This window comes from Acomys russatus, chromosome 13 (genome assembly GCF_903995435.1).
Source record: "Acomys russatus chromosome 13, mAcoRus1.1, whole genome shotgun sequence".
NCBI lineage: Eukaryota > Metazoa > Chordata > Mammalia > Rodentia > Muridae > Acomys > Acomys russatus.
Genome location: NC_067149.1, coordinates 52,782,225 through 52,809,928, shown reverse-complemented (window position 1 = coordinate 52,809,928; position 27,704 = coordinate 52,782,225). Strand labels below are relative to the sequence as shown.

The following is a 27,704-nucleotide window of genomic DNA, read 5'->3' as shown; positions in this document are numbered from 1 at the left end:
CCACTTTCGTTCCCAGTTGGCGCCTGCGCAGAGACGGTCGTGGAGATCATTTGTCCCCGCGGTGTTGCCGTAGTTGGCGGAAGCATCGGCCGTGAGGCATTGTGGGAGAAGATGGCGACCGCCGTCCGCTCTCGGGGTGTCAGAGCACTGCCAATGTCACGTAAGTGTCACCGGGCACCGCGGCTCGGGGCCGATTCCGCAACAGGAACATAACCTTTCTTCCTCATACTCTTGTGTGAAACTGGGCCCTCGAGAGAGGGAAGGAGAGCTGGAGTCGCTGGGAGGGACGAGGAGAACCCGGGCACTTAAAGGCTCGAGATAGTGCGGAGATTGGTGGGAAGGTTGAGGTCAAGGGAAATACTTACTCAGGGAGGAACAGCGGCTCGGACAGCAGCACATCGACTGACTTCATGGCAGTAAACGCAGTGGAAACCATGATCCGTGCCACAGATAAAGACTATGTCGGGTTGTGGCGTTACAGTCTGCAGCACAGAGAGATGCTTGTGGAGAAAGGATTGGGAGCTGGGTGGAAAGAAAAGCTTTCTATAGTTTTCTCATAGTGTATTTTACTCATTACCGAATGTCATTCATTCCCAAAATTGCTTCATGTCAGAATCACTTAGAAGAGCTTTTTCTTTTTTCTTTTTTCTTTTTCTTTCCTTTTGCTCAGGGTAGTTGGAGCAGAAGGAAAAAAATCCAAGAGCTGCTGAGTAGGTCAGATGTCCTTATGCCACTGCCCCTGTCATCACCACCTCTTTGTCATTTCTACTGCTTCCTTCTTCATATTACCAACTTAGCCCACACTACTGAAAACAGACAAAAAAGACTACTCCAAAGAAGCCTTTTATTAGGCCTCCTGCTACACTACTGGGGAAAAACAGCACAGAAAAGTGTCTCCCAGGAGACTCACCAGATGAGCTACTCTGGATACTCAGAAAAGGGATGTTTGGAGCAAACACAGCCTTATCCTCTTTAGTACCAATCACAGCAGTCCCTCTGTGCTTGTACTCTGGCCTCAGTGGAATTGATGATTGTAAAGTCATCTAGAATTAGGCTGTGATAGCATGCAAATCTGGTACGAACTGTTTCAAGTAGTCTGGCTTTCAAGGAGTCAAACCAGTCAGCTTTGGTCATGCCCTTTGCCCCCAAGGCATCCATGAGATACGCAGAACCACTGGTGTTGCCGTGAGGGTAGGCCAGTTGGCTCTTTGGTTGATAGTCTTTTTGCTCGGGTAATAAAAGAGCAAGAGAAAGTCAAACAGCTGCTAATCAGGGAGTCAGATGTCCCTGTCCCCAGTCTTATTTCCCCTTAAATGAACATCAGAGGAACACGTAGAGTAGGAATATAGAACAAGGGCATGGTGGCCCACACCCTGGAATCTCAGGACTTGAGAAGCTGAGGCAGGAGGATCATTGTTGATTCAAAGGTAGCTATAGGGTAATTTGGGTTACAGAATGATACCCTGTCTCAAAAACCTTAAGTTTTTTATTTAAAAAAATTTTTTTCTTTAATCAGTAGATAACAGCAGCCCAGTGCTGGAGGCTGAGGGGAGCCCCCTTGTGGGTACCCTGCTTTTGTCTTAGTTTCACTAGTCTACCTTCTCACGAAGCACTACTTTTGCTTATTTTCTTGTTTTCTGTATGTGTATTTATTTTGGGCAAGAGAATATATATGTCTAGATTTGTGTGTAGGGACATGTGACTATGTGTGCATGTGACTATGTGTGCATGTGAAGGACAGAGGTCAGTATCTGATGGTTTCCTTAATCAGTCTCCACCTTATTATGCATGCATGTATGCATGTCTGTATGTTTGTATGTATGTATCTGTCTGTCTGTCTATCTAGCTAGCTACTGCTTATCTATTATTTATTTAATTGAGACAGAATCCCTCATTGAACTTGGAAGCCACAGACTTGGCCAGGCTAGCTTGTAGGTAGGCTTGACAGCGAGCTCTATGGATCCACCCATCACTGGGATTATAAATGAGTGCCACATGCTTGTCTGTGTGTTTTTTTTTTTTTTCTTTTTCTTTTCTTTTCTTTATGTGAGTGTCAGGAATTCAAACTCAATCTTCATGCCTTCGTAGCAAACACCTTACCAGCCAAGCCAGCTACCTTCCTTTCTTTCTTTCTTTCTTTCTTTCTTTCTTTCTTTCTTTTTCCTTTTGAGATGCCAGTAGTCTTCTGCCTCTAGCCACTGCATTACCTTAGCTTTTCACTCGCCATCCAGTGTCAGTCAGGTCCGGACAGTCTTCTGCTGTCAGTGCACTCCAGTCCCACTCATTCCCACTTTGACTTGGTTGTGTGTGCTATGTTTTTCTCATGGGATTTTTAAAAAATTCATTTTATAACCTGATTGTAACCTTCTTCCCTCCTCTCCTCCCAGGCTCACCCTCACCCTGCTTCCTGTTCCCTGATCCCCCTCCTCTCAGAGAAAGGGATGTCTCCTCCACCTCTAGTATTTTAAGTCACAGCAGGATTAGGCCATCCTCTCCTACTGAGGCCAGACAAGGTAGCCCAGCTATGGAAATGGGATCCTCTCATGGAATTCTGTTCTTAGTTATTCCTCTTTAAAAGCTTTCTCAAAATGCTTTACCCAGATATCCTTTCTCTTGATAGTATGTTATATATCCCATAGGACATGATATTTGCTTTCTAATTTTATGTATTTTCTGTGGATTTTATGCTAACGTGTGCCATGTTTGCTGGCTCTGGTGTTTTCCTGAAGGTCTGGCCATTCCTGCAGCAGCAACCTCTGTGCTTCGTGACCCATCCCATCGCCAGCTTCATCATGCTGTCATACCTCATGGGAAAGGTGGCCGCTCATCTGTCAGCGGAGTTGTGGCCACTGTGTTCGGAGCAACAGGATTCCTGGGTCGATACGTTGTCAACCATCTTGGTAAGACAAATTCTTTTACCTCAGTGTGCTCTGTGGCCCTGAACTAGGATTTAGGATTGCCCACTTGAGACTGCTTGTTTTAATAGTATTACAAATTACTCCTTTCTTAGATTTATATAAGTTTTGTCTGCCTTGGCAATGAGAGAACATCCATGCTTCCTCTATAGGACATTATTATTAGAATAGAGGACCCTGAGAAGTTATGGCATTTTAGTATGCCAGAAGATACTCTTTACTAAGCAGTAAATTAATCCGTCTGTCATTGGAATGTGCTGTTTTCTAAGTCACAGCTGTGTGACATGTCCGTACTATGTTGATGTTGATCCTTGTTTGCTCCATATTTTAGGACGAATGGGGTCACAAGTGATCATACCTTATCGGTGCGACACATACGACACTATGCATCTTCGCCCCATGGGTGACCTGGGCCAGCTTACCTTTCTGGTAAGACTTGATGATGGGCATCGGGGTTACTAACGTAGTTCCTGAGGTCGTTGTTGAGGGTCAGAGGCGGTGTAGTAAAGCAGTAGTGTTGCCCCGGAGTGGACCAGCTGCATCGTCCATTCTGCTAGGATCCTGTGCCTCTTGTTTTAGCATGTGAACCCCAGTCTGGTTGTCAACAAACCTTTTTTGTGAAACACTAGATAGTGTTTATTTATACTTTGCAGATGATCGAATCTTTATCAGAGCTGCAGAAGATGGACAACATTAGCAAGTTAGGGGTTAGGGAGGGAAGGTAGCTCAGTAGGAATTATTAGAAGCAGATGGCATGGGATGGAGGCTGGGAGATATTGGAAGGTCGTTTAGGGGATTGATATCTGCCCTGCCCCAGGTGAATCAAGGCTGTTTTAAAATACAGTAGGTGTCTGTGTCTTTTATTAATAGTGGGTTAGAAAGCGCCACTGTGATTACTATAGTGTAATATTAAACATTAATTATTAGGCCATACTTTTAAATGAACTACAGCAGCTGCTGAGCTCTATGCTTATGGCCCTAAAGCATTCATAGACACTGTGTGAATGAGTGGATGTGGCTGTGCCATATCCGGTATTACTTTATAAACTAGGTTGTAGGCCAGCTGTGGCCTGCCGGCTCTAGTTTGTTAACCCCTGCTCTAGACAGGTGCCTCTGTGTGGTACGCATTAGCCATATGTAGCTGTTGAACACTTGAATTGTGCCTCGTCTAAACTGAGATGTCCTATAAGATAAAAAATATGGATTTCAAAGACTGAAAATTTATATTTCGTACATGCTAACATTTTTGTTTAGAGTTATTACATATTGAAATAGTATTTTAGATATATTAGATATAAAATAGTAACATGAATTTTATGTTTTGTGACTTTGTATTTATTCTTTTTTTTTTTCTTTTTTCTTTTTTTCTTTTTTCGTTTTTCGAGACAGGGTTTCTCTATGTAGCCTTGGCTGTCCTGGACTCGCTCTGTGGACCAGGCTGGCATTGAACTCACAGCAATCCACCTGCTTGTGCCTCCCAAGTGCTAGGATTACAGGCCTGCGCCACCATGCCTGGCTTGTATTTATTCTTAATTGTGGCTAGTAGAAGTTTCTGAAAGCAGTAAATTTAGGATTATACGTGTGCTTTATGGTATGATTTTAAGGTGATTTTGCACACAGAATCTCAAGGAGGAAGTTTAAGAACTTGGTTCACTTGGTATGAGTTTAGCTCTGAGCAGTCCTTTCTCAGCATTCTGTCTTAGTCTTCTTCAGTCTCTGGGCTCTCTAGACGAGGGCCTGCCTGAGAGCCAGCGAGGGCCTGCGAGGCCTGTTACGTCGTGTGGGCTCTTTGCTTGTCTTGGGAATGATGGGCTGCTTATAAACTGGGTAGGATTTCAGCTGAACTCCTAAACTCCTCCATGGTGACTGTGGATTATGTCATCTCAGGAAAAAAACAAAACAAAACGAATTTTCTGTATGAAATGAAAACTGTGCCAGATGTGGTGGCTCATTCCTGTGATTCCAGCACTTAGGAATCTCAGGCAAAAAGATTATTGTGAATTTGAGATCAACCTGGACCACACAGTGAATTCTAGGCCATTCAGGACTAGAGTGGGACTCTGCCTTAATGAACAAACAAAAGCCAGGCATAGTGGTGCACACCTGTAGTCCTAGCAGTGGAGAGGTGGAGTTAGGCTGGCCTATGTAAGACCCCATTGCAAAGCAATATTAACAACAAAACCTTGACATTTTAGGCACTGCATTTCTTCAGTTCTTGTTTTCATGTCTTTAAAATAGACCTGATATTATAAAGAATCTTAGGGGCTGGAGACGTAACACAGTTACAGCTAGTAGAACGGTTGACTTACATGCATGAGGACCTGGGTTGGATTCCCAGCATTACAGCAATAATAATGCTGATAATGATAATAAAATAAGGAAAGAATTGAAGAGAAATAAGGAAATAGTCCTGAGTTCCCTAGTCCAGTGCTGCTTTTTGACCATTTCCCCTGGTGGCCGCCCAGAAGGTTTGGTCACCTCTCAAATCACGCTTGCTTCTTTATACACTGGGGGACAAATTTACTCTTCCTTCATCATTGGCTACCTAGTGAGCTGGTTGTCAGCTTGGGCTGAGGACGCTCCACTAAATATTCACCATAAATAGGAACTGCGTCTTTTCTAGTGTTTGACTTTGGGAGTGACATGCCTTTTACTTCATTGTCTCTGCAGAATGGGGGAATGAGCAGGGACTTTGAGACATCAGCTTCATTTGTTAAAACGAGCGTACTTTGTACGAAATGGTGCCATGTTTAGACTACCACAGACGACCACTCTGAATGTTGCTGCGCTAAGATGTGCCTCAGATGTTTTAATCAGGTTGGTTTCTATTGTTGTAGGAATGGGACGCACGAGACAAAGATTCTATCCGGAAGGCAGTACAGCACAGCAATGTGGTCATCAATCTTATTGGGCGGGACTGGGAAACTAAGTAAGTTGAAGTCTCTTCTGTCTTTTCTTGCTGAGTGTTAGGGTTCAATGACATTTGCCAGGTACCTTCTGTGTGTGAGGGGTTATAGGTCATTTTCAATCAGCCATCAGCAACAGTGACCAGCTTCATTGGCAGCATGTCCAGTGGATGATGCATCATATCAGTGCGGTTGGTACTGTAAATTTAACAGTGACCAATGTTGACTCTGCTTGGACCTGTCAATCTGGGGCGGAGTTAGGATGTAGGATTTGCTTGCCCAATGTTCACTAATGTTTTGGATTGCCCCTCTGCATTGTAAATCAGAGATGGTATAAGTGCTGATTTGAATGTTCAGTTGTTATGGGGATTAGCAGTAAATAATGATTTGTCATTATTATTTAAAAAATATTTTTATTATTATCTTTTGAGACAGGGTCTTACGTATCCCAGGGTGACCCTGTTAGGCTTACAGTTCTCCTGCTTCTTCCTTGAAAGTGTTGGGATTATAGCTGTGCTACCACACTGGCCCATGTAAATAATGCATAATCTTATGTTTTCACAGCCCTTTGTTTACACTTTTTTTCCCTTTAGTGTTTATTGTACATCTGATTTTGATTTATTTTAGCATTTATTTAAATTCTTTGATGACTTACAGGGTCCTTTATGTCTCCTGTAGGGACTAACACAGTGACTTGTGCAGAGGAATCAGTCAGCTAATGTTAGGGACTGAATTGTGGCTTAGCTCTCTCTCTCTCCTGTCCTTCTTCTTTCCCAACACTAAGGACTGAGCTTAGGGCCTCACTCATGTCAGGCACGTGTTCCACCACTGAGCTGTATCCCTTGTCTTATCTTTCTTAATTTGAGATAAGGTCTCACTAAGTTGCCCATTTGCCCAGCTGGTCTTGAGCTCACTCTGTAGCCCAGGCTAGCTTTGAGTTTGTGCGACCTCTCCCTCAGCTTCCCAAGTAGCCAACATTTTAGGTCTATGCTACCAGGCCCTGCCATGGCTAATTCTTTGTTTTGTTTTGTTTTGTTTTTTCACTCTTTAAGAAAACAAAGCTCTATTAGTAAGAAGTGAGTCCCTTCCAGCCCCCAAGACTTCCTCGTGTCCCTCTAGCCAGAATAGTCAGGCTTTCTTGAAGTGCCTTGGTCTCAAGATTCCTTGAGAACATGAAGAACTTTCTATGCTGGCTTTATAACTCTGAGTAAGCCTTTAGCTAAGTGTACTGAAAACAAGCAGGCCTGGAAGCCTTGGGAAAAATTACTTTTGGCTTAGAGTAAAGGTATTACTGTTTAAAAGGTTAGCGGTTACAAATTTTAGTACTGTCCTGAAAACCAGAATAGTGTAGGACACTTTGAAATCCTAAATCTTCCTGAATTCTTAACTGTTCATCCCCACCTTTTTCTTTCAGAAACTTTGATTTTGAGGATGTTTTTGTGAAGATTCCTCAAACAATAGCCCAGCTGTCCAAGGAAGCCGGGGTTGAGAGATTCATTCATGTTTCACACCTGAATGCCAGCATCAAGAGTTCTTCTAGGTACCTGAGAAGCAAGGTTAGTGCCAGGGGTTCAGCAGGTGCTCCACGGGGCTGGGAAAGCAAGGTTAGTGCCAGGGGCTCAGCAGGTGCTCCACGGGGCTAGGGAAGCAAGGTTAGTGCCAGGGGCTCAGCAGGTGCTCCACGGGGCTAGGGAAGCAAAGTTAGTGGCTGGGGCTCAGCAGGTGCTCCACGGGGCTAGGGAAGCAAGGTTAGTGGCTGGGGCTCAGCAGGTGCTCCACGGGGCTGGGGAAACCCTTTGGAACTTGGTAGGGTGAGAAGTGTTTCTCTACCATGTGTTGAGAAGTCAGGTTTTTCATTGCCCTTCCAAAACAGGTGCACCGGTGGTGTGGTTCTAAATTGTTGGGTTTTGATGTTGGGATCTGATTCCAGGGCCTTGGCCTTGATAAGCAAGAGCTTTATCCCTGAACCATGGCTCCAGCCTCTGCACACATGTTGGGACATTTTGGTTGAGTAGTTAGTTGAAGGGCTTCAAGTATGGGTAGATCATATAACCTGCCTCCAAATGCTTAAGGTTATAGGGAAACATGATAAGAAACACAGAGCAAACATCAGGAAACGTAGAGCATGATTCTTGCCAAAAGAGACATGCCTGTGTCACCTGGCAGGACTACAGGCCCCTCTTTTGTTCTCAAACCTTCTGCAGTCACACGCTCTGCCATGCCACCTGTGAAGGCCAGGAATGGTGGAATAGGTGGTGCTGGGAAAGCTCTTGGCGTAGTTCATCTTTTCCTCCTGCAAACGCTGCAGGAGTCTGGGATTGGCCACTGTGGCTCTAGTCTATCTGGGACCTAAAGTGTCTTCTCTGTCGGGACTCATTAGTGTCTGGGTCCACCCATCAGCCTTTGTCTTTGGCCACAATGAGCTTGCCTTGAGTCATCCTGACAAGGACAGCAGAGTTCTTGATAATGACTCCAGGTTTTTCATCCATTGCATGTATTTATTGAGGAAACTGTTAAGCACTAGTTGTATTCTGTAAATTGTTAGATGCTAAACATACAGTTGTTTGTCAACTGGACCTGATCCTAGCCCACATCAAGTTTCTAGTCCATCAGGGAAAATGACCCCAGCTCCATGAAGCATTTCAGAGCAGGGACTAGTGGTGCAGTGGAAGTGAGCTGTATCTGTGGCTAATAGCATTTAATTACCAGCATCAGAAAAGTGAGTGTAAGGGGCTGGAGAGACTGCCTGCTGGCTAAAAGCATGTGCTGCACTTGCAGAGGACCTGAGTTCCCACTAGGTGGCTTACTGCTGCTTGTAACCCTCCCTGGGCACTGCATTCATGTGCATAAACCCTGACTCAAACACAAGTTTACACGTAATTTTAAAAATATTGGGGAAAAAAGGAAAATTGGATGTAAACATAAAGGGAATTTATAGGCTCACATACCTAAAGCCAGCATTACGGAATCTTGGCATGATTGGGGCCAACACTTGTCGAGCCTGTAGCTTGTTTCTCTGACTTCCTCTTTATGTAAGCGCTGTCTCCCATAGTCACAGGACTGCCTTCCAGCATATCCAGACCACACATCCAGACAGCACACTGGAGAAAAAGACAGTAGGGGTGAAAGCATGGCTGCTTTTGCACTGAATGTCACAGTTGTTGGAAGCGGGTGGGCATGTAGTGTTGAGAAAGAGACATCAAAGCTGGCTAGCCCTTGTTGGATGGGATGGGAATACTTGAATGGGCTAGGACTGAGGCCAGTGATTCTTATGCATATTAGAGTCACTGAAATTCACAAACTCCAGTGCATAGCCTACCCTAGTCCTACCAAAGTGTAATCTTTGAGGGTGGAATTTGGATGTCAATATTTTATCAACTATATTTTGCATGACCTAGAGAATGATCTGTGAAAGCTGGGCTTTCTGTTTGAATGGGTGTGTTTATTAAGCATCCAGCAAACAAGAGTAACTAACAGTTAGCTGATAGAGGGAAGCAGCAGGTAGAGACTGGAATGTCATCACATCAGGCACTCACAGAGTCCAGCTGGGACGAGGGGAGTAGCCCAAAGGAGAAAGCAAGCAACAATAGCATCAACAAGCCAGGGCCACCAGCCAGCAGAACAGACCAGGAGCCCGTGAGCCAGTGAGCTACAATTCCTGATCACACTTGAGTCCTGGGAGGGGCAGAACATCCCCCTCCTCGCCCCCAAGGAAGCTTTTAAGTAAAAGGAGGAAGGGCACAGCACTCATCATCAGGTTAGGCTCTCCTGGTCTCCAGCAGAAATGGCTGGGGATGCCTTGCTGGGTCCTGCTGCAGTTCCAGCCAGAGCAGAGCATGCTCCACGGACGAGCTTCCGGCTGCTCTCCCACTGCAGGGCGTTTTATACCCTGAGGGAAGCAGTAGTACTCCCTGTGGGAAATGGCTTATTCTTCACTGTTCTTAAGGACACATGCTTAAACACCCTTAGCATCTCTCATTACAGAGCAAAGCGCCCAGCCTGACACAGAAAGGGGTTTTTGAGAGAAACTTGACATCACCATGCTTGTGTCTCTGGTTGGGGCGGAGGTCGGCCTTGCTTCAGAGCCAGCTTCCTGGCAGGCTCAGAAGCAAATGACAGTTTGCCAGTGTTCTGTGCATTCTGCTCTCTCTAGGCTATTCCAAACTCAGCACAGACTAAGAGGCACTGTTTTACTTGAGAGGATGCAAGGTGACCCAAGTTTGGACTTGGGTTTCAATACTTTCCCAGTTGCTCAGGGTTTATGACCCTGGAGCTCAGAAGATAGATCTGGGCTGGAGACAGAAGTTGAGAGTCACTACAATGTGTTAATTGGAGGAACAGGAAGGTACGGAAGGCCTAGGGGTAAACAGGCTGACAGGAGAGAATTCTGAATGGGGAGAGGCATGCAGATACTTACAGTATGGCAGAAGAGGGACACTTGCAGATACCAGTGCTAGCCAAGGCTGAGCAGTGGTGGCCGTGTGTGGTAGACGGGGAGCCAAAAGAGATGAATAATCCAGAAGGCGACATCACAGGAGAGGTGTTGTGTCATCGGTCAGCCAAGAGAAAGAACTGCAGACATCAGGGATCTGATCAAAGCAGTTTCAGATCAGATGTTGGAGTTGTTGAGACAGAGTCCCAAGTCAGAGTGAGTGAACTGTGAGCTGGAGCTGGCGGTGGAGCAGCAGGGTGGGCCTAGTTTTATCTCGCTTGGCAAGAGGGGAAAGGGCTGAAGAAAGAAAGGAAGGGGGATGGAGGCTCTACCTGTTTACATTGACAGAAGGAGTTGGTAGAGGAGGGGGCAGATATGGATAGGCACTAAACTGGGTAGCTTCTGTGGACAGTGAAGGAGCCACTGCCATTGCCACCACACTGACTCCTCTTGGCAGGCTGCTAGCTTACTGACATAAAGCAGAGAATCTGTAAATAGGAGAAGAAACTGAAGGCTGAAAAACTGTACTCCAATTTTTCCCTTCATTATGAGGTTCCCTAGCATAAGAATAGGAAGAACCTCGACACAAGTTCTAGGTGTAGGATGTCTGTTTTGTCTTGTGTGTGCGTGTGCGTGTGTGTGTGTGTGTGTGTCTGTGCGCGTGCGTGCCTGCACGCATGTAACATTCTGTTAATTGAGTTTTATAAATAATATAATTATCTTCTGAAATTATGATTATGTAATGAAAATAGGCCCTTGGCAATGCACGCAGTCTCTGAGAGTGGGGGAGGGAAAGCTCTGTGCATTTGCTATAGGACTCAGAGCGTTTTTATTTTTGGTTGTTTAGGCAGTGGGAGAGCGGGAAGTGAGAAATGCGTTCCCTGAAGCCACCATCATACGGCCAGCCGACATCTTCGGAAGAGAGGACAGGTTCCTCAATCACTTTGCAAGTATGCATCTTTCTTCCCAGAAGAGAGGAGTGCTGGTGGCCTCGCCCAGTTTGAGCTGAGCACCAGCAGGCAGTGCTCTCCGAGCTCACAGACAGAGCTCTCTTTCCTTTCCCAGATGCCTTTCCCCTTTAGAGTTCTGTTTTCATCGGCGGCAGCATGGTCCTTCTGCTTCTGAGAAGTGAGACCCAGGTAAAAGTGTGGCGTGGCTTAGGGAGGTGCACTTTCACTTCCCTCAGCTGCCGAAGGCAGTGTGGTCAAGCTTGGCCCAGAGCGTGGGCATCAGGACCAGGACTTCATGTTTAACCCTCAGTAACTTTGTGACCTTGGCAAGACGTTAGCAAAGCCCTTGAGTTCTACAAATCCTCCCTTGTCCCCATCCTGGACACCTGCCAACCACTGGTTTTTTTTACTGGCTTGGTAATTGTGTCATTTTCAAAATACTGCACCACTGTCGTCCCACACCATGAAGCCCTTTCAGGTTAACTTCTTTACCTCCTGTGCAACTCTTGGGGACTTGTGATTTTGTGTAGCTGCATAGTATTCCTTTGTATGCAGTTTTGGTGTTCTCCCTGTATCTAAAATTGATTGTGCCATCTAGAATTCTGCATTAATTTCCACTTTGTTTTTAAAACCATGGTATAAAATATAAAAACTTATCATCCGCTAGTTCTTTATGTTGAAGCTTTAACTCCTGATGTAACTGTGTGGACAGCGGGATCTGGAGGTCATGAGGCTACATGATGTTGTAAGGATTAGGAGCTAATTGATGAGGTTAGTGGCCTTTCAAGGAGAGAATATCGCCATGAACACACACTGAGGTAGACCATATGAGGACACAGTAAGAAAATGGCCATCTACAAGCCAGAAAGAGAGCTTCACCAGAGGCCTGCTGACACTTGGTTTTGGACTTTCCAGCCTCTAGAGTTGGGAGAAAATACAGTTTGAGTGTTTGAGCCATTGAGGCTTTGGTATTTTGTTGTGACAGACCTGCGTGTGGTGAGGTGAAGTTCTGACACGATGCCTGAGGGGGTAGAGGCAGTGGTGGAGCAGTGAGGTAGGCGGGAAGAGCTTTGAGGGCACCAGAGGGCTGTGGACAGGAAGAAGCTGGATCTGCCACTGTTCTCGTGATTGTGACTGATTACCTGGCAGGAAGCACCTTAGGGAAGAGGGCTTTACTTCGGCTGACATTTTGTCCCTTGTGGTGGGGGACATGGCATGGCAGCAGGAAGGTGAGGCAGCTGTCACATTGCATCCCTACTCAGGAAGCGGAGAGATGAATGCTGCTGCTCAGCAGCCTCAGCCCTTCTGCTCAAACAGCTGTGTAACACTGTGTAGACCAGGCTGGCCCAGAACTCAGATTCTGCCTCTGCTTCCTGAGTGCTGAGATAAAGGGTGTGAGCCATCACAGCCTAGCCTTCTTTTTACTTGTTTGTTTGCTTGTGTGTTGTAAATTTATTTATTTATGAGCCATCACAACCCAGTCCCTTTTGTCTGTTGACCTGTCTGTCTGACTGTCTAACTATTTATTTATGAGCCATTACAATGCAGCCCCCTTTTTTCTTATTTATTTATTTATTTATTTATTCTGTCCAGAACCCTCAGAGTCTGCTGTATGTGTTACATTATTTTTATTATGTAAACAGCTTAGACATTCTCAGGGCAGGTTCTCATTTTTCTTCCAGATATTCGTTGGTTTATCGGTGTGCCTCTTGCTTCTTTGGGCTTTAAGACAGTGAAACAACCAGTATTTGTAAGTATCCTGCGTGAAGACTAAGGAAGGGATTATTAGCCAGATTCAGGTTTGGCTCAATTTTCTGCTTTCAGTCTCACCTGCGGACTTCACTTTTTCCTTTGTCAACTTGCTTCAACTGGCTGCCTCATTTTCCCTAAGAGGTGCATGTCTTCTCAGTGTCTTCAGCTATCCACTCACTTAAGAAAGCTTAATTGAAACTGGTTTACCAAGTTGCCCAAGCTAGCCTTGAACTCAGTGGGTAGCCCAACCAGGCCTTCGACCTGGTACTTCTGGCCTCATCTTCCCAGGTAACCCAGGTCATCAATTGCTTAACCATGTCTTATGATGTGTACAGTGTGCTGGCACACTGTGTTACTGGGAATATAGAGGAGACCCAGTCACCCTTACAGCTTTGTTTTCAGGTAAATTACAGTTATTATTCAGTGTGATAAGCTCTAGGAAAGGGAGAGAATTTTACATCATTGTATCAGAAGCCATGAAATCCAGCTTTCGGCAGTTCAGAGTCAGTTGATAGGCATGGGGGCACTGTTCCACATAACAAGAACAGTACATACTGGGGCCTAGAGGTGAAGGAGAAGGTTGGGGTCCATACTGGGTAGGCTGTGATGGACCAATGTTTCTGTCTTAGTCAGGGTTTCTATTGTTGTGACAAAACACCATACTAAAAGAAAGTTGGGAAAAAAAGAGTTTGTCTCACCTTACAGCTTAAAAGTTCATCACTTGGGGAAACCAGGGCAGGAACTCAAACAGAGCCCGAGTCTGTAGTAAGGAGCTGATGCAGAGGTCATGGAGGGGCGCTGCTTGCTGGCTTGTTCTCCATGGCTTGCCTTAGCTTGCTTTTATATATACCCCAGGATCACCTGACCATGAGTGGCACTCCCCAGAGTAGGCTGGACCCTCTCACATCAATCTTCAATCAAAAAAATGTCCTATACATTTGCCTACAGATCAGTCTTTATGGAGATATTTTCTCAATTATGATTTCTTCTTTCCAGATGAACCTACCTTGTGTCAAGTTGACATAAAAACTAGCTAGCAGTTTCCCGGTAGTGGTACTACTGATATTTGGGGCCAGATAATTCTTCTTTGTTGGATGTTGGGCAGCCACCCTGTCCTTTAGTCAATAGAAACCAGAAACAGCCATACTCTGCCCCCATCTGTGATGACTAAAAATTTTCTATACAGTTGTCAGATGCTTCGTAGAATCATAAATAATCTCTGGTTGTGGATTCTGGGTCTCTAGATCGAACCCTGTGTACAGTTCCTATTTTGAAAGAATGGCAGAACATCAGCTGCTCTGTGTGGTTCAGCCTCTGGGTTGTGGCGGCTTAGAACAGAGTAGGGAAGAGTGGTAAGAGGTCACATGGGTGAGATGGTGGCCTGGCCAAGTCAAGAAGGCCTAGGGCTCACTTGAGACTCCTGACTAGGACAGAGCCCAGATGACCTTGAATATGATTATCTGAACACCTGGTTCCTCCAGGTTCTGAGAGAGGTGCTGCTTCTGTTTCAGTTCTGTAACTTTCTCATGTGACAGGCACCTGCTCTCCTTTCTTCCCTTCTTTTCTACCTTTCCATCTCTTTTTACACACGTTTGTTTGTGTTTATGATCCTGGGGTTGAACCCAGTGCAACATGAATGTCAGGCAGACACTCTACCACTGGGCTACTTCCCACCCCAGTACCAACACCACACTGTAAAGAAACCGAGACAGGTTGTACTGATTTGCTCAAGTTAGCCTTGAATACAGCGTGTAGCATGACCAGGCCTTTAGCTAGATACTCTCAGCCTCATCTTTCTGGGTAACTGAGGTTGTGGGCCTGCTCTCCAGGTCTGATGTGTTAGGTCAATAATTGTCTTATAATTTGTATAGGTTGCAGATGTTTCCAAAGGGATAGTTAATGCGGCGAAAGATCCAGACACCAGAGGAAAAACCTTTGCCTTAACCGGGTAAGTGCCTAGAGTGGGCTTTCATGGAAAGATGAGGGTGGCTTATAACACCAGTACTTCCTGAGCAGGCCACTCACAAGTTCAGAGCATCTGGTGCCTACATTCAGCAGTTAAGAACCTGCCTGAATATGCACGATTCTGTTAGTAGTCTGAGAACTGCTGCCCCAGACTACTGCAAAAGCAGTGAGCACTTGGTCCTATCTGCAGATTCAATTTTTTGATGAACTATTCAAGGAATCCAGGCATGGTAACTGTCACCTGTAATCCTAGTGCTTGGGAGGCTGAGATAGAAGGATCACCACAAGTTTAAGGACACCCTGAGTTACATAGTAAGTTTAAGGCTACTCTTAGCCTGTTTGTAAGACCCTGCCTTACAAAACAAAATATCACGGTAAGAAAATGTGTCTGTGCTGAAGGTGTGCCTTTTCCCCTTAATGCCCAAGCTCACTGATTGAGCTAGACTATATGGGCAGCAAGCCTGAGGGGACTGCCTGTGTCTACCTTCCTGGGATCACAGGAATGCTCTGCTGTGCCCAGCCTCCTTCTTATGTGGCTGCTGGGGGTCTAATCCCAGGTCCTATGTCTGTGCAGCAAACACTTTACCAACTGAGCCGTCCTGCCAGCTCCTCCCAGGATTCTGGTGGTACTAATTGTATTGCTTTATTCTATCATCCATTAATTAAGAGCCTATAAAACACACTCAGGGACACACACATACACACACACACACTCACTCACTAACTCATTCACATGCAAATACTCACATGCAAACACACACAAATACACACAATTGAGAATTAATAAACAAGCTCAATAAAAACACAAAGTAGGTCAATATCAAAATTGGTTTTTATATACCATTGGGTAAACAATATACAAATAATTTAAGCAACTCTTATGCTGGAGAAATGGCTCAGTCCATTAAGTGCTTTCCAGCAAGCACTAGGACCTGATTTTGATCTCCAGGCACACAAATGAAAAAGTAAAATAGCCAAGCAGACCTGTGACCCCAGTTCTGGGGAGATGGAGTCAGCAGGATTCCTGGGGTTCACTCCCCAGCCAGCCTAGCTCAGTCAGTGAGTTCCTGGCTCACTGACAGACTCTGCCTCAAAATGCAAGGGGAAGAGTGATAGAGGATGGAGCCTGGCCTTCATACATGTGCTATGGGAGCACTCACACACGTGTGTCCACCTACATGTGTTTACATGCGCCAAAGAAAATCGTGTTCACAATAGCATAAGAAATAGAATACTTAGATAAATTTAATAAGACACGTATCCTAAAAATACTATGAAAGGAAAGTAAGGAGTAAATGATAAGACCTTCTAAATTCATGAATTAGAAGTGTAAATATTGTTAAAATGACAGTTGTCCTTAAATTGGTCTGTAGATTGAATCTTATCATAATTCCAGCAGCCTTTTGCAGAAAGTAACCAACTCTAAATTTAAATGGTAATACAAAGACAACATAAAGTGGGAATAGCCTAAACCCCTGACCTTCCCAAATGTAAAACTTACTCTAAAATAATTATCAAGACAGTTTGTACTGAATTAATAGACAGACATTAACCAGAACCAGCTGTCTAGAAACAAACTTTCATTTGTTTGTCTGTGACAGGGTCTTGCCACCTAGGTGGCCCAGGCTCTCTAGGACTCACTGTGTAATCAAGGATGGTATTATACTCCTTTGCTGAGATTTGAATTCTCCACCACAGTTTCCAGTTTCCAGATCTAGTTTATGGACACTTGAGTAATTATTGACAGATGAGCCATGGCACTTGAGTGGAGAGATGGTAGTCTTTTCAACAAACAATGCTCTGAAAAGTAGGAACTTGAACTTTTGCTTTATCCTCTATATGACAAAAGAAAATAAATGTACACATTAAAGTGTAAGTACTTGGAATAGAACAGTGCTATATCATCAGAAGCATAATCCACAAAAGGAATAAATTAAATTCGACTTATCGGAATTTGAAACTTTTGTATTTCAAATGATACCATGTAAAAACGAAAAGGCTCGGCCTGGAGAGATGCTCAGTGATTAAGAGCGCTTTCTCCCAGAGAAGATTCCCAGCATCGACACCGTGGCTCACAGCCATCTGTTAACTCCAGGCCCAGGGGATCCATGCCCTCTTCTGGCCTCCATGGGCACCAGACATGCATGTGGTGTGCAGATACACATGCCCACAAAACACTCCTACACATTACATTACAAACTTAGCCAGGTGCAGTGGTATGCACCTGTAACCCCAGCACTCGGGAGGCAGAAGCAGGCAGATCTCTGTGAGTTTGAGGTCAGCCTAGTCTGCAAAGCGAGTCCAGGACAGTCAAGGCTACACGGAGAAACCCTGTCTTGAAAAACAAAACAAAGCCAGAAAGTTCTGTGAAGAAAGTAATAGGAATGCTGAAAAAGCACATACTAAGATGTTTGATGTCCTTTGTAGGTTGTAGGGAAAATGTAAACTACATAGAGGAAGTGTATCACAGAGAGAGAATAGCCAATGACAGTGACAGTGTAGAAGAAATAGGAGAGCTTATATATTGCTGCTGGAGGGAATGTGAAATTGCACAGCTAGCCACATAGGGTGGGCATGGTGGTATATCTATAATGCTAGCTCTCTAGAGACTAGGGCAGGAGAATCAAAAGACCAAGGGCAGGCAGGTTGAGCTACGCAGTATGACCCTGTCTCAAAAAAAAAAAAAGGCTAACATGGGTAAAGAAAAATACTTAAGGCTTCATTATGGTGATTGATGCACAACTTTATAAATTGAAAAACTCATTAACTTATAACTTAAAATACGTGAATTGTATAGTATATATAATGAATGATACAGACAAGGTTTCTGCTTTTATGGAGCTGAGCTGATAGATTAGTTATGATGCCCATACATAATAAGCAAAGTCATATAGAATAAATTCCCCAAAAGGGAAGCCCAGGGAAATAGCGAGCCTGGAGGAGAGGGAGTAACAGCGATATGGAATGCTACAGAAGGAGAGCAGCAGCATGGTGACTTGTGGTTTCCCTCTGGACCTTAGGAACCTTTGAGACAAGGGCCAGTGTTGGACATTAGGGGGATCTCATTGGAAGGGTGGAAGGTGGAGGGAGAAGCATTGAAAAAAGTGATTAAGAGATGGAGGTAGGGCTGGCCATATAGCTTACAGGGGAAGGGCACTTGACACCAAAGGCCACCTGAGTTTCACATGGTAGAAGGAGACAACTTGACTCCTACAAGTTGTCCTGGCCCCCACATGCTCACTGACGCACGTTGTGACTGAACACAAGATACACATATTAGGGGATGTGGTTCTGGCAGATGACGGTGCAGTCAGGGGAGGTTCTACCAGGGAACATCTTTAGGTTGTTAAGATGTCTTGTATGCTGTTAAGAATGATCAGCTGAAGAGATGACCGTTGATGCTTCCAGGGATACAGTAGTCAAAGAGTGGAGTCTTTGGGAGTGGAGAAGAGCTGGTGTCAGACAAAGGGCTTAGCCGTCCTTTAAAACGTGTCTTCACCTTAGCTGAGACAAGTTGAGGAGATGTCCAGATGTAAACAGATATGAGAAACCAAGGTGTCTTTTCACTGGAACATGAGAAAAATAAGAAAATCAAGTGGAAACTCAGGTCAGAGAAGACAGATCAGGTCCCTGGGAGAACTCAAAGAGCGTAGAAGGATGGGCAAGCAGACCTGGGAGTATCATTTGAAGTCACTCAACAGAGATGGGAGGTGAGGCCAGTTAGCGCAGATGATTCCTCTCTTGCTGGTGTTTTTCTCTAGTGAAGGCAGGTCTTTACCTTCACCAGGGTGGAGATCTGGCTAACAAGCATAGCAGAGAGTGTCTCAGAGACAGGCTTTGCTGAGGGTTCTGTTGACAATGATTCTTAGTGTCCAGCTATGTCATGCTCCTGGGAAGGATGTAGGCTTCGGTGGCCCTTTCTCTGTACACAAGCCTCTTTGCTTGGTCTGTCCACACTGGATGTGCTCCTTCCTGTGTGACCTCTTGAGGAGGCACCTTGCACACAGGTAGTTTGGCTGTGGTCTAGTGTTTCCTGTGTTGTACAAACCAGACATCCTTGAAACCCCCTTGAGGATTTAAGGGCTATTTGAGGGGGTTTTCTCTAGCTGATACCAGCATTTCCATTTGAATGGTGAGTTTTAATGTTTGTTCATTTGTAAAATGCTGAAACAATAAGAATTATCTTGATTATTTTCTCAGCTATAGATCTTCCTGAGATAAATGGCATTAGAAAAATGTGTGGGTAGATGTTGAAATGTTAGTGGTGGTGAATTATTAAAGCCTGGTCCCAGATACATAGAAGCTGCCAAAGTGGAAAGGGTGAAAGTTCAGGCGATGGAGTTATTTTTTGTCATCGTAAGGGACAGAAACTACCAGAGGAAAGATGTGTAAATGACCAAAAACACACCAAGAAAATTTAATCTTGTATACTAAAGAAATGCTGATTAAGTCAGGTGTGGTGGTGACTGAAGCTGAGGCAAAGATTACCGTGAGTTTGAGGCTAACAAGGGCTACATAGTGTTCTCAAAGGAACAAAAAGATGAAGGAATCAAAGGGTATATTATAGACATATGTGAGAGATGAGAAGTGTATGTAAAATAGGTTGTCTTTGGCAATAAGGTTAGCAGGTGGTTTTTCTTTGCTTATCTGTGTTTGTTACAGTGTGTTTCCTTTTTCAAAAGAAAAGTATTAATTGTTTTTGAAAGACTAGGGGACATAAGTGAGTATATACTGTTTGTCTCTTTTTGCTTCTGGGTGAACTCACTCATTATGATAATTTCTAGATCAATCCATTTGTCCACAAATTTCGAGAATTCCTTGTTTTTAATAGCTGAGTAGTATTCCATAGTGTAAATGTACCACAGTTTCTTAGTCCAGGGAAACGTACCATGAAAAACTTTACTTACCAAAAAAGTGGGTCAGAAGAGAGAACATCCTATTGAGACTCTAGGCGAGAGTAGCATGGAAGAATGGGGAAATAGTAGGACCCACAGGGTTCTGGAAACCTACAATAAGAACTTTATAACAGGCAGATCTGGGTCCTGGGGTCCTCCTCAAACTAAGGCACCAGCCAAGGAGAATATAGGCATTAAGCTTCGAACCCCTACCAGGACCTAGCCAACGAACATGATATTCTCCACCGTTGAGTAGAGAGTGAGATCTGACTCTCACACAAACTCTGGTGCCCCTTTTCTGACCACGTCCCCTGGATGGAGTGACCTGGCAGCACTCAGGGGAAGGATAGCAAGTTACCAAGAAGAGACTCGATATTCCAAGACCAAATATAGGGGGAGGAGGTCTCCCTCAATCACAGACATAGGGGAGGGGAGAAAGGGGGAAGTGGGAGGGAGGGAAGAATGGGAGGAAACAGGGGAAGGGCTAACAATTGAGATGTAATATGAATAAATTAATAAAACTAAAAAAAAAAAAAAAAAAAAAAAAGACTAGGGGACAAATAATGTGAAAAACTCTGTTTTGGTTTCCAGGCCACATCGGTACCTGCTCTTTCACCTGGTGCAGTACATCTACGGTATGGCCCACAGGACCTTCCTCCCCTACCCTTTGCCACTGTTTGTCTATCGGTAAGTACAGTGGTGTTTGCAGCTGACTTGAGATGCTATTCCTAATTCCTTCCCAGGGTAGCAGGAAATACTTCCTTTACAGAAGGCCAGTCTCCACGCTTCTAATGAAGCTACTCATGACGATATAATGCTGGCCAAGAAAGAACTGTAGCTAGCCTTAACAAGCTAGGATGACCTTAGCAGTGTCGGTTGGGCGATTCTTCAGATGCTCCAATTGAAAACCCTTGGCCTGGGCTGTGATCTGTCTTAAGAGACAGAACATTTGTACAGTGTGAGGTCCTGGGTTTGGTTCCCAGCATGTTGAACAAATAAGCAACAGTAAAAAACCCTCAGATTTAGTTTGGAAAAATGACGTGCTTGAGAGCTGGTGGGCGGGAACAAGCAGCTCTCCCTTTGTTTCTCCCCAGCTGCCTACCAGGGCCAAGGCTCCAGCTCTGCTGAAGGTGATCTTTGGTGTAGCTGAGGAGGAGGAAGCTGACCTAGACCTGGCTCTGTGTCGTGTCTACCCCCTACCCCCACCCCCTTTCTTTCTTTCTTACAAGACAAAAGAACCTTAACCAACAAAAACCACAGCACAACGTGGTGGAAGTTGTGGCTTTTCTTTCATTTCACTGTGACTTTGCATAGTAAACAGGGAGAGAGTGGACAGATGGAGCAGAGGATAGGGCATCTGAGGCCAGAAGACTGCCCAGCTAAAGGGCTCACGGGAGATGAGAAACTGCTGAGTGGAGGGTTTTCAGGAGAGATTGGGTGGGAAGAAGGAGTCTTGTTGTTTTTCTCTGAGTAGCCCCTACTAGCTGGAACTGGCTCCAAGCTTGCTGGATACACTAGACTAGCTTTGAATGTGGAACAATCCTCCTGCCTCTGTGTCGGCACCTGGCCTTTTTACAGATTTTGTTTGTGGTGCTGGATCAGACGCTGAGCCTCTTGCACGCTAGGCAAGCATTCTGTCGCTAAGATACAGTTCTCACCTAGGCAGGGGAGATATAAAACATGCGTATCTGAAGAGGGGGATGGGACCCTTTTGTTCACACCCCTGTTTCCAGCATCGAACTGTTAGAGAGGAACCAGGCTAGGTACTTCTCCTCTTAGCCGAAGAGCTGAAAATAAGGATTCCCTTTGCAAAAGCAGCAGCAAAACTATTCTAAGCAAAGCAGTAGTACAGAGTAGAGAGGGCTATGCTGATAGGACAGCCAACTAGCCACATCAGGAAAGGTTCTTGGGAATAGTGGTTATTGTTTGGGGATTCCTTTTATGAGGCTCAAGAGAAGGAGGAATTTGGATGCTGAGGAGAGTAGCTAGGGAAGGTATTTATTATGATTCACAGATTAGGTCAGTTAATCATTTATCTATATATCTATGTCCACAATGCAACTGGTTTTAGTTATATGCAAGCCCGGTTTCACATGTAAGATGTGAAGATGGTAATACATTCTCCTTAGAAGTTTACTTGAGGACACAATTTTGCCTTACTGTGCGTGCACCTAAAACCAGTTCAGGCTGGATCAGTTTCCCTTCTTTGTACTCAAGTACATTGGAAATATATTTGAAAAGAAACTCTCCCAAGTTGATGGTCATTAGGGGAAGGGAAACTTACTCCATTCAGAGAGGAGTATATAGGCAGCCAGATGCAGGTGGGGGTGAAATTGCTGTTCCCGGTGTCTGGAGATGCATGTGCATGCACAGTACATGCAGGTAAAGGAGCGAGGCTGCCACGTGCATATGAGAAGAGGCAGGGGTGCGTGACCCAAATCCACTTAGAGTCTTAGGTTACAGAGCTGTTCGCCGAGCTCCTCTGTCTCAGAGCTATGCCTGATGTACAGGAGGGCCCTCCATTAATATCTGTGGCCTGGCATACTAATGAAAAAGTCAGCTCATGTAAGAACCAAAGGAACTATGGAGTCAGGTGGGACACCAGCTTTTGTACGGTGGAGGGCTATTAATGAGGTGGCAGGGAGACACTTTCATGTTGCACATGCGGGTACAGATGGCTTGGCCCACTAAGGATGTGGCATTGTCCAGGCAGGATGTTAGTGTGGACCCAGAGCATGGGGGCTGCAGGTGGGAGGGTCCGGCTGTCATCAAGATTTTATATGCTGCTAAAGAAATTCTGAGCACACTTAAAGCTTCCTTTGTCATGGGTTTATTTCAGCAATAAGAATGTTCTTTTTACATTTTTAAAAAGCTGTAACTAAAGGGTTGAGACATTGCCACTCAGTGTGGAGCACTTGGCTAGCACCTGTGAGGCCCAGATCTTGACAGGTGTGGTGGCACACGCTAGCTCTTGGAAGACAGAAGGACGAGGACTTCAAGGTCATCATCAGCCACATAGTGACTTGGAAGCCAGCCTGGGGTACATGAGTCCCTGGCTTAAAAGTCCAGGAAAGGGAGGGAGGGAAGGAGAAAGAGGATTAGATACATCTTCACAACAGGTAGTAGAGCCAGGAATTGGTTATTTTCTTAGAAAGCAATGACCAAAACTTAGTTCTTGTGTGCAGCAACCCCTCTTTTCCTGGGGCTCCACAGGCTGAGACCCAGTACAGAGATGCTTTTCACATGTGCCTTACATGTCTCCATTCCAGGTGGATCGCCAGTGTCTTTGAGCTGAATCCATTCGAGCCCTGGACATCGAGGGACAAAGTGGAGCGGGTAAGTTTGTGCGTAGCAAAGCTCTCACCAGGCAGAGCGCTACAAAGGTGGGCAGGTCGGTCAGTTTAGCTTGCAGGGCTCCTGTGTGTGGGCTATTCCTCCTGGCCAAGACCAGCCCTTCTGCTTTTGCCTGACATGCATTCGTTCTCATGCCGTTTCGCCACCTTCTCCCTGATAGTGTATTTCCTCTTTGTGTAAGATCATCTTGTCAGCATCAAACATGCAAGGTAGTCACCCCATCCCTTACTGAAGGCCGAACTCTTATCCCCAGGTCCCTCTGGCCATCTTGCTATTTATTGTGTTCCCTTACAACCTTTTTGGGTTTCGCTGTTATTTTAATGGGGGTATCTAGGCCTGGCTGGTGACAAAACTCACTGTATAGGTGAAGGTGATCTTGAGTTCCCAATCCATCTGCCTCTGCTTCTAAGTGCTGGGAGTACATGTGTGTATGGCCATCTGTTGTTTTTCGCAAAATCTCAAATGTTCGATTTTGCCAACAAAAACAATGGAGTCAGATGCTGGGATGAAAGCCTGTAAGCTTGGAGGCAGAGAGGGCACCCAGCTGGCCTTCCCCTCAGCTGACATCCTAGAAAGAAAGCTGAATGTTCCTCCCTTCTGCGTCCTGTGCACCTCCCTGACCGCCCTCCTGACTTCCTCTTATTCGCACTCTCTTTTTTTTTTTTTCCTGTTTACTTCCTGTCAGCTGGTTGCTTGCCCCCCTCTTGACTTTATTTAATCCTGCTTACAATATTCAAGCAGAAAGCCCTTGGATTAAAGGTGTGTGCTAGTGCTGAGCCACAGCACAACTAGAAACAGGTTTCCAGTGAACAACACAATCTCGGGGCTCAATGTGATCAAATATCCTGCAACAACCATGCTTGGTTTCCCCCTCATGCTTTAACCTCTGAAGAACTGTCTGCCTGTTCCCAACAGATTCTTGCCTCATTCTTTCTTTAATCCATTTCAATCCAATTTTATCCTCTTCTGCCCTAAAACTGTTCCTTCCGGGGCTCCCCATGACGTCATGCTGCCACCTCTCAGCCAGTTTTCTGACCTCATCTCACTGCTGCTGTGAGCAGCATTTGTTGAAGGGCCCATTTCTCCCTTTTGAGATGATGTCTTTGTACCCGTGTCTGGCCCAGGCTGCATTCTTGGGCTGCGCTGGAGGCCCTGTTTCTGCTGCCCTTGCCTTGTGATTGCTGGCTGTTCTGATGGGGTCACAGCCTCAGCTGTTCTCATTTCTGTTTGTAAATTTGCTCATCCCACTTGCCAGCTGCTGCGGCTGGAGGCCATGCTACAGTTTCTCTTCCATCTTGCATTGGAGTTTCATGTTGAATTCTGCAGACATAGTAACACATTGTAAATAGAACTGCGGGCTGTTTCTTTGTTTTTGTTTTTGGTTAAATCTTAGCAGGTGTTCGTTGTTTTGAGATTGGGTCTTGTTACATGTCTCCAGATGGCCAGGCGCTCACTGTACAGCCCGTGCTGACTTTGAACTTGTGCTGACCTTCTCTTCTCAGCCTCCCAAGCTTGGTATCACAGGCCTGTGCCACCGCTATGCTCTATTGTTGCAAACATGTGTTCTGTCCTTAGGCTCTCATCTCAGTGACGCCCCTTTCTGTGTTGTTCATGTAAAGTATCTAGTGATCCCCTGCGATTTTAATTCCTATACCAGCATTGCCCCATGGGATATCCTGCAGGGCTCACAGGGAGCTGTGTCTCTGTAACACATTGCCAGTACCAATATGTGATGTGGAAGGCTTAATATCTGGCTGCATGACTGGAGACATCAGATATGAATTCTACTTAATTTTGGTTCACTGAAATAGAACGCTGAGTTACCCTTGACCAACGGCTTCTGTGTTGGATGGTAAAGGACTAGATCCTTAGCAACCCTCAGTAGATGCCAGGCCAAGCCACTCTTAATTCCTGCCTGTCCATCAGTAGGAGTACACTCCTAGTAATACTGGAAGTTGGCCATGTATTGAGGACAGAGCACATCACTGTCTCCTCTGCCTAGTATAACCCAGGCAACTGTCCTTTTTCCTCTCTCAGCGAGCTTCTTGCTGCCATCCTTGTCTGCCTGCGGTATGCTGAGCTCCAAAGCCTGCCATGCTTGTCTGCCTCGTTATTTGCTTCCTGCATGTTCACGTCTTGCTGGGACGATGCCAAATAAATAAAAAATGACAGCATCTCAGCCTGAGTACTGTCTTTGTATTGATGGGATGGAGCTAAACTGTCCCGTAGGAGCCAAAGCATAGCAAGGGATTGATAACAGGCCCAGGGAATAGGTACTTGACAGCTGTCATTCTCCCTCTGACAGACTGCCTAAAAAGCAGAGACATTTCCATGGTATTCTTCCTGTGCCCATGAACCCCTTTGTCTGACACTTGCTCTTACCTTGGTGACTGAAAAGTATGAATATAATAGGCGGGGGGCTTTGGGTTTGGTTTGCAGAGCACCCTACAGCACTCAGTAAGCACACTGGCTTCCCTGTGTTGTTCAATGGGGGTCACAGGAGGGGCCCTGGTTCAGGTCCATGTCCAGAGGGGTCTGCTCTGGTGCGTCTCCATGAATTAGCGTCTTCTTTATTCTAACCTAAACAAAGTATGGTTGGCTTCTGGCTTTGTAGTGAGCACTCCTCAACCCAGGCTGAGTATAATAGGAACAAAACAGACTAATGCGTCCAGGCATAACCTGTAGTCCCAGCACTTGGAAGACTGAGGCAGAAGCATTACTACAAGCTTGAGGTTAGCCTGGGCTACATTATGGGTTCCTGGGGATTTCGGTATGAGACACTGTGCCATAAAAATTTCCCAGAACAAAAAGTTAAAACTCAAGTAGAGAGCTAGAGTTCAGGGACCCAACATAAGAGAGTGGTGGTGCGAAGGTGGACTCCTCCCTGAGTCTCTGCCTCCCTACACTATGTTAGCTCTGTGTGCATAAGCCCAAGAAGCTGCTCCTCCAGAGTCTCTGTCCTGTGCTCAAGGGTACCTTGGGAGACCTGCCTGGGGTCTTTGATGACTGTCACTGTTTCTTCTGCTTTTATGAATTCCAGAATGAAAGGTTGCCGTGAGCTCTCTGAAGGAATTTGCCTCAGTGATGAGCCTCAGGCCAGCTTGGGGGTGTGGATGTTTTCGGGGTAGCACTCTGTTTTCAGCATTCTCTGTGGTCCTTTGTTCACAGATGCACATCTCAGATGTGATGGCATCCGACCTGCCTGGCCTGGAAGATCTGGGCGTTCAGCCCACACCACTGGAGCTCAAGTCCATTGAGGTGCTGCGGCGGCATCGCACATACCGCTGGCTGTCTTCTGAGATCGAGGAGACAAAGCCCGCCAAGACGGTCAACTATTAGTGTCACCCAGTCACCTGTGTTTTGTAGAGGGTCTTGTACGTAGTGTTTGAGGCCGCTCTAGTAAATATCTAGGAGTCAGTCTGCTGCATGCTTCTTGACTGATCACTGGAGAGCCCACAGCCATTCAGAACTGAGCCTGGTTTTCTTTAACTATGTACAACATTGACACATACAACTGTTCTCTGAAATGTTGGAAGGTTTGGAGTTCTTAGACCAAGGCTTTATCTTGTTAGGGTCTCAGAGGATGCATGGTCTGTGTGAGCACATACATACCTACACCTGCGCTGAGTGCATTCACACTTAAAGTGGTTTAGGTTTTATTTTACAGATTGGGCTGTTCTCACATGCTGGAATGAGCATTGTGTCATCTAGTGGTAGGAAGAGGCAAAGGGTAGAAGGGCAGCGGGGAGCTCAGCCTTTCAAGTTTTTTCTGCAGTACTGGGTGTGGAACCCAGATCCTTGTGATGCAAGCTTTCTACCACTGAGCCACACCTTCCCCTCAACTTGTTTTTCGACAACAGTGGTCTTTCATGACAGCTTTTCCCTCATTAATTTATTTATTTAATCACTTTACAGCCTGCTTGCAGCCCCCTCGATTGTCTCCTTCCAGTCACCTCACATTCCCTTTCCCAGTTTCCTCCTTCCCTTCTCCTCAGAGAATGGAAAGTCCCCATGGTACCAACCCACCCTGGTATATCAAGTCACAGCAGGACTAAGTGCATTCTCTCCCACTAGGCCAGACAGGGCAGCTCAGCCATGGGAAAGGGATCGAACGGCAGGCAACAGAGTCAGAGAGGGCCCCTGCTCCAGGTGTAACAGCAGAGCTCTTAAGGTCTAGTCACCTAAACCAAGTCCAGGGTTCTACCTTGTTGGAGTAAGCTTCTGTATGAACTTTGGAGGGATACACTAATTCAAAGCAGTATCAATTAAGGAGACAGTTCACTCTCCCCAAATCCTTAGGATTCCCTGAGAGTGCAGATTGCACATACACAGGCTGTGAATGGCTTAAGATCTAGGACACATGCTTGGAGGAGATTCTGTTCATAAGGAAGAATGCTGAATGGAGTCTCCACAGATAGAGATTATTCCTATGGGGACTGGAATGTGCTCTCATGGAGAAGAATTTACAGCTTAGAGTCTCTTGCTTCAGGTTACTCATTACCTAATCCTCACAGCTGACGTGAGCCTGCAAGCCT

General features: G+C 45.5%; 1 protein-coding gene across 1 annotated transcript; it reads left to right on the top strand.

Annotated features, from left to right (window-relative positions):
• The first annotated feature begins 51 nt into the window (after positions 1-51).
• Positions 52-26,586, top strand: Ndufa9 (NADH:ubiquinone oxidoreductase subunit A9). Its single transcript, XM_051155426.1, has 11 exons — positions 52-160; positions 2,730-2,900; positions 3,247-3,344; positions 5,753-5,844; positions 7,236-7,377; positions 11,101-11,203; positions 12,886-12,953; positions 14,827-14,903; positions 20,407-20,502; positions 23,085-23,151; positions 26,338-26,586. Exons 1-11 carry the CDS (start codon positions 112-114, stop codon positions 26,506-26,508), a joined length of 1,134 nt encoding a protein of 377 aa, XP_051011383.1. The 5' UTR covers positions 52-111; the 3' UTR covers positions 26,509-26,586.
• The last annotated feature ends 1,118 nt before the right edge of the window (positions 26,587-27,704 follow it).

Excerpts from the sequence above, each read along its gene's own strand:
- Ndufa9 (XM_051155426.1), top strand. The coding sequence starts at position 112 with ATGGCGACCGCCGTCCGCTCTCGGGGTGTCAGAGCACTGCCAATGTCA. Across the intron at positions 161-2,729 it reads CAGAGCACTGCCAATGTCAC|GTCTGGCCATTCCTGCAGCA; the intron begins GTAAGTGTCACC and ends GTTTTCCTGAAG. Across the intron at positions 20,503-23,084 it reads TTGCCACTGTTTGTCTATCG|GTGGATCGCCAGTGTCTTTG; the intron begins GTAAGTACAGTG and ends TCTCCATTCCAG.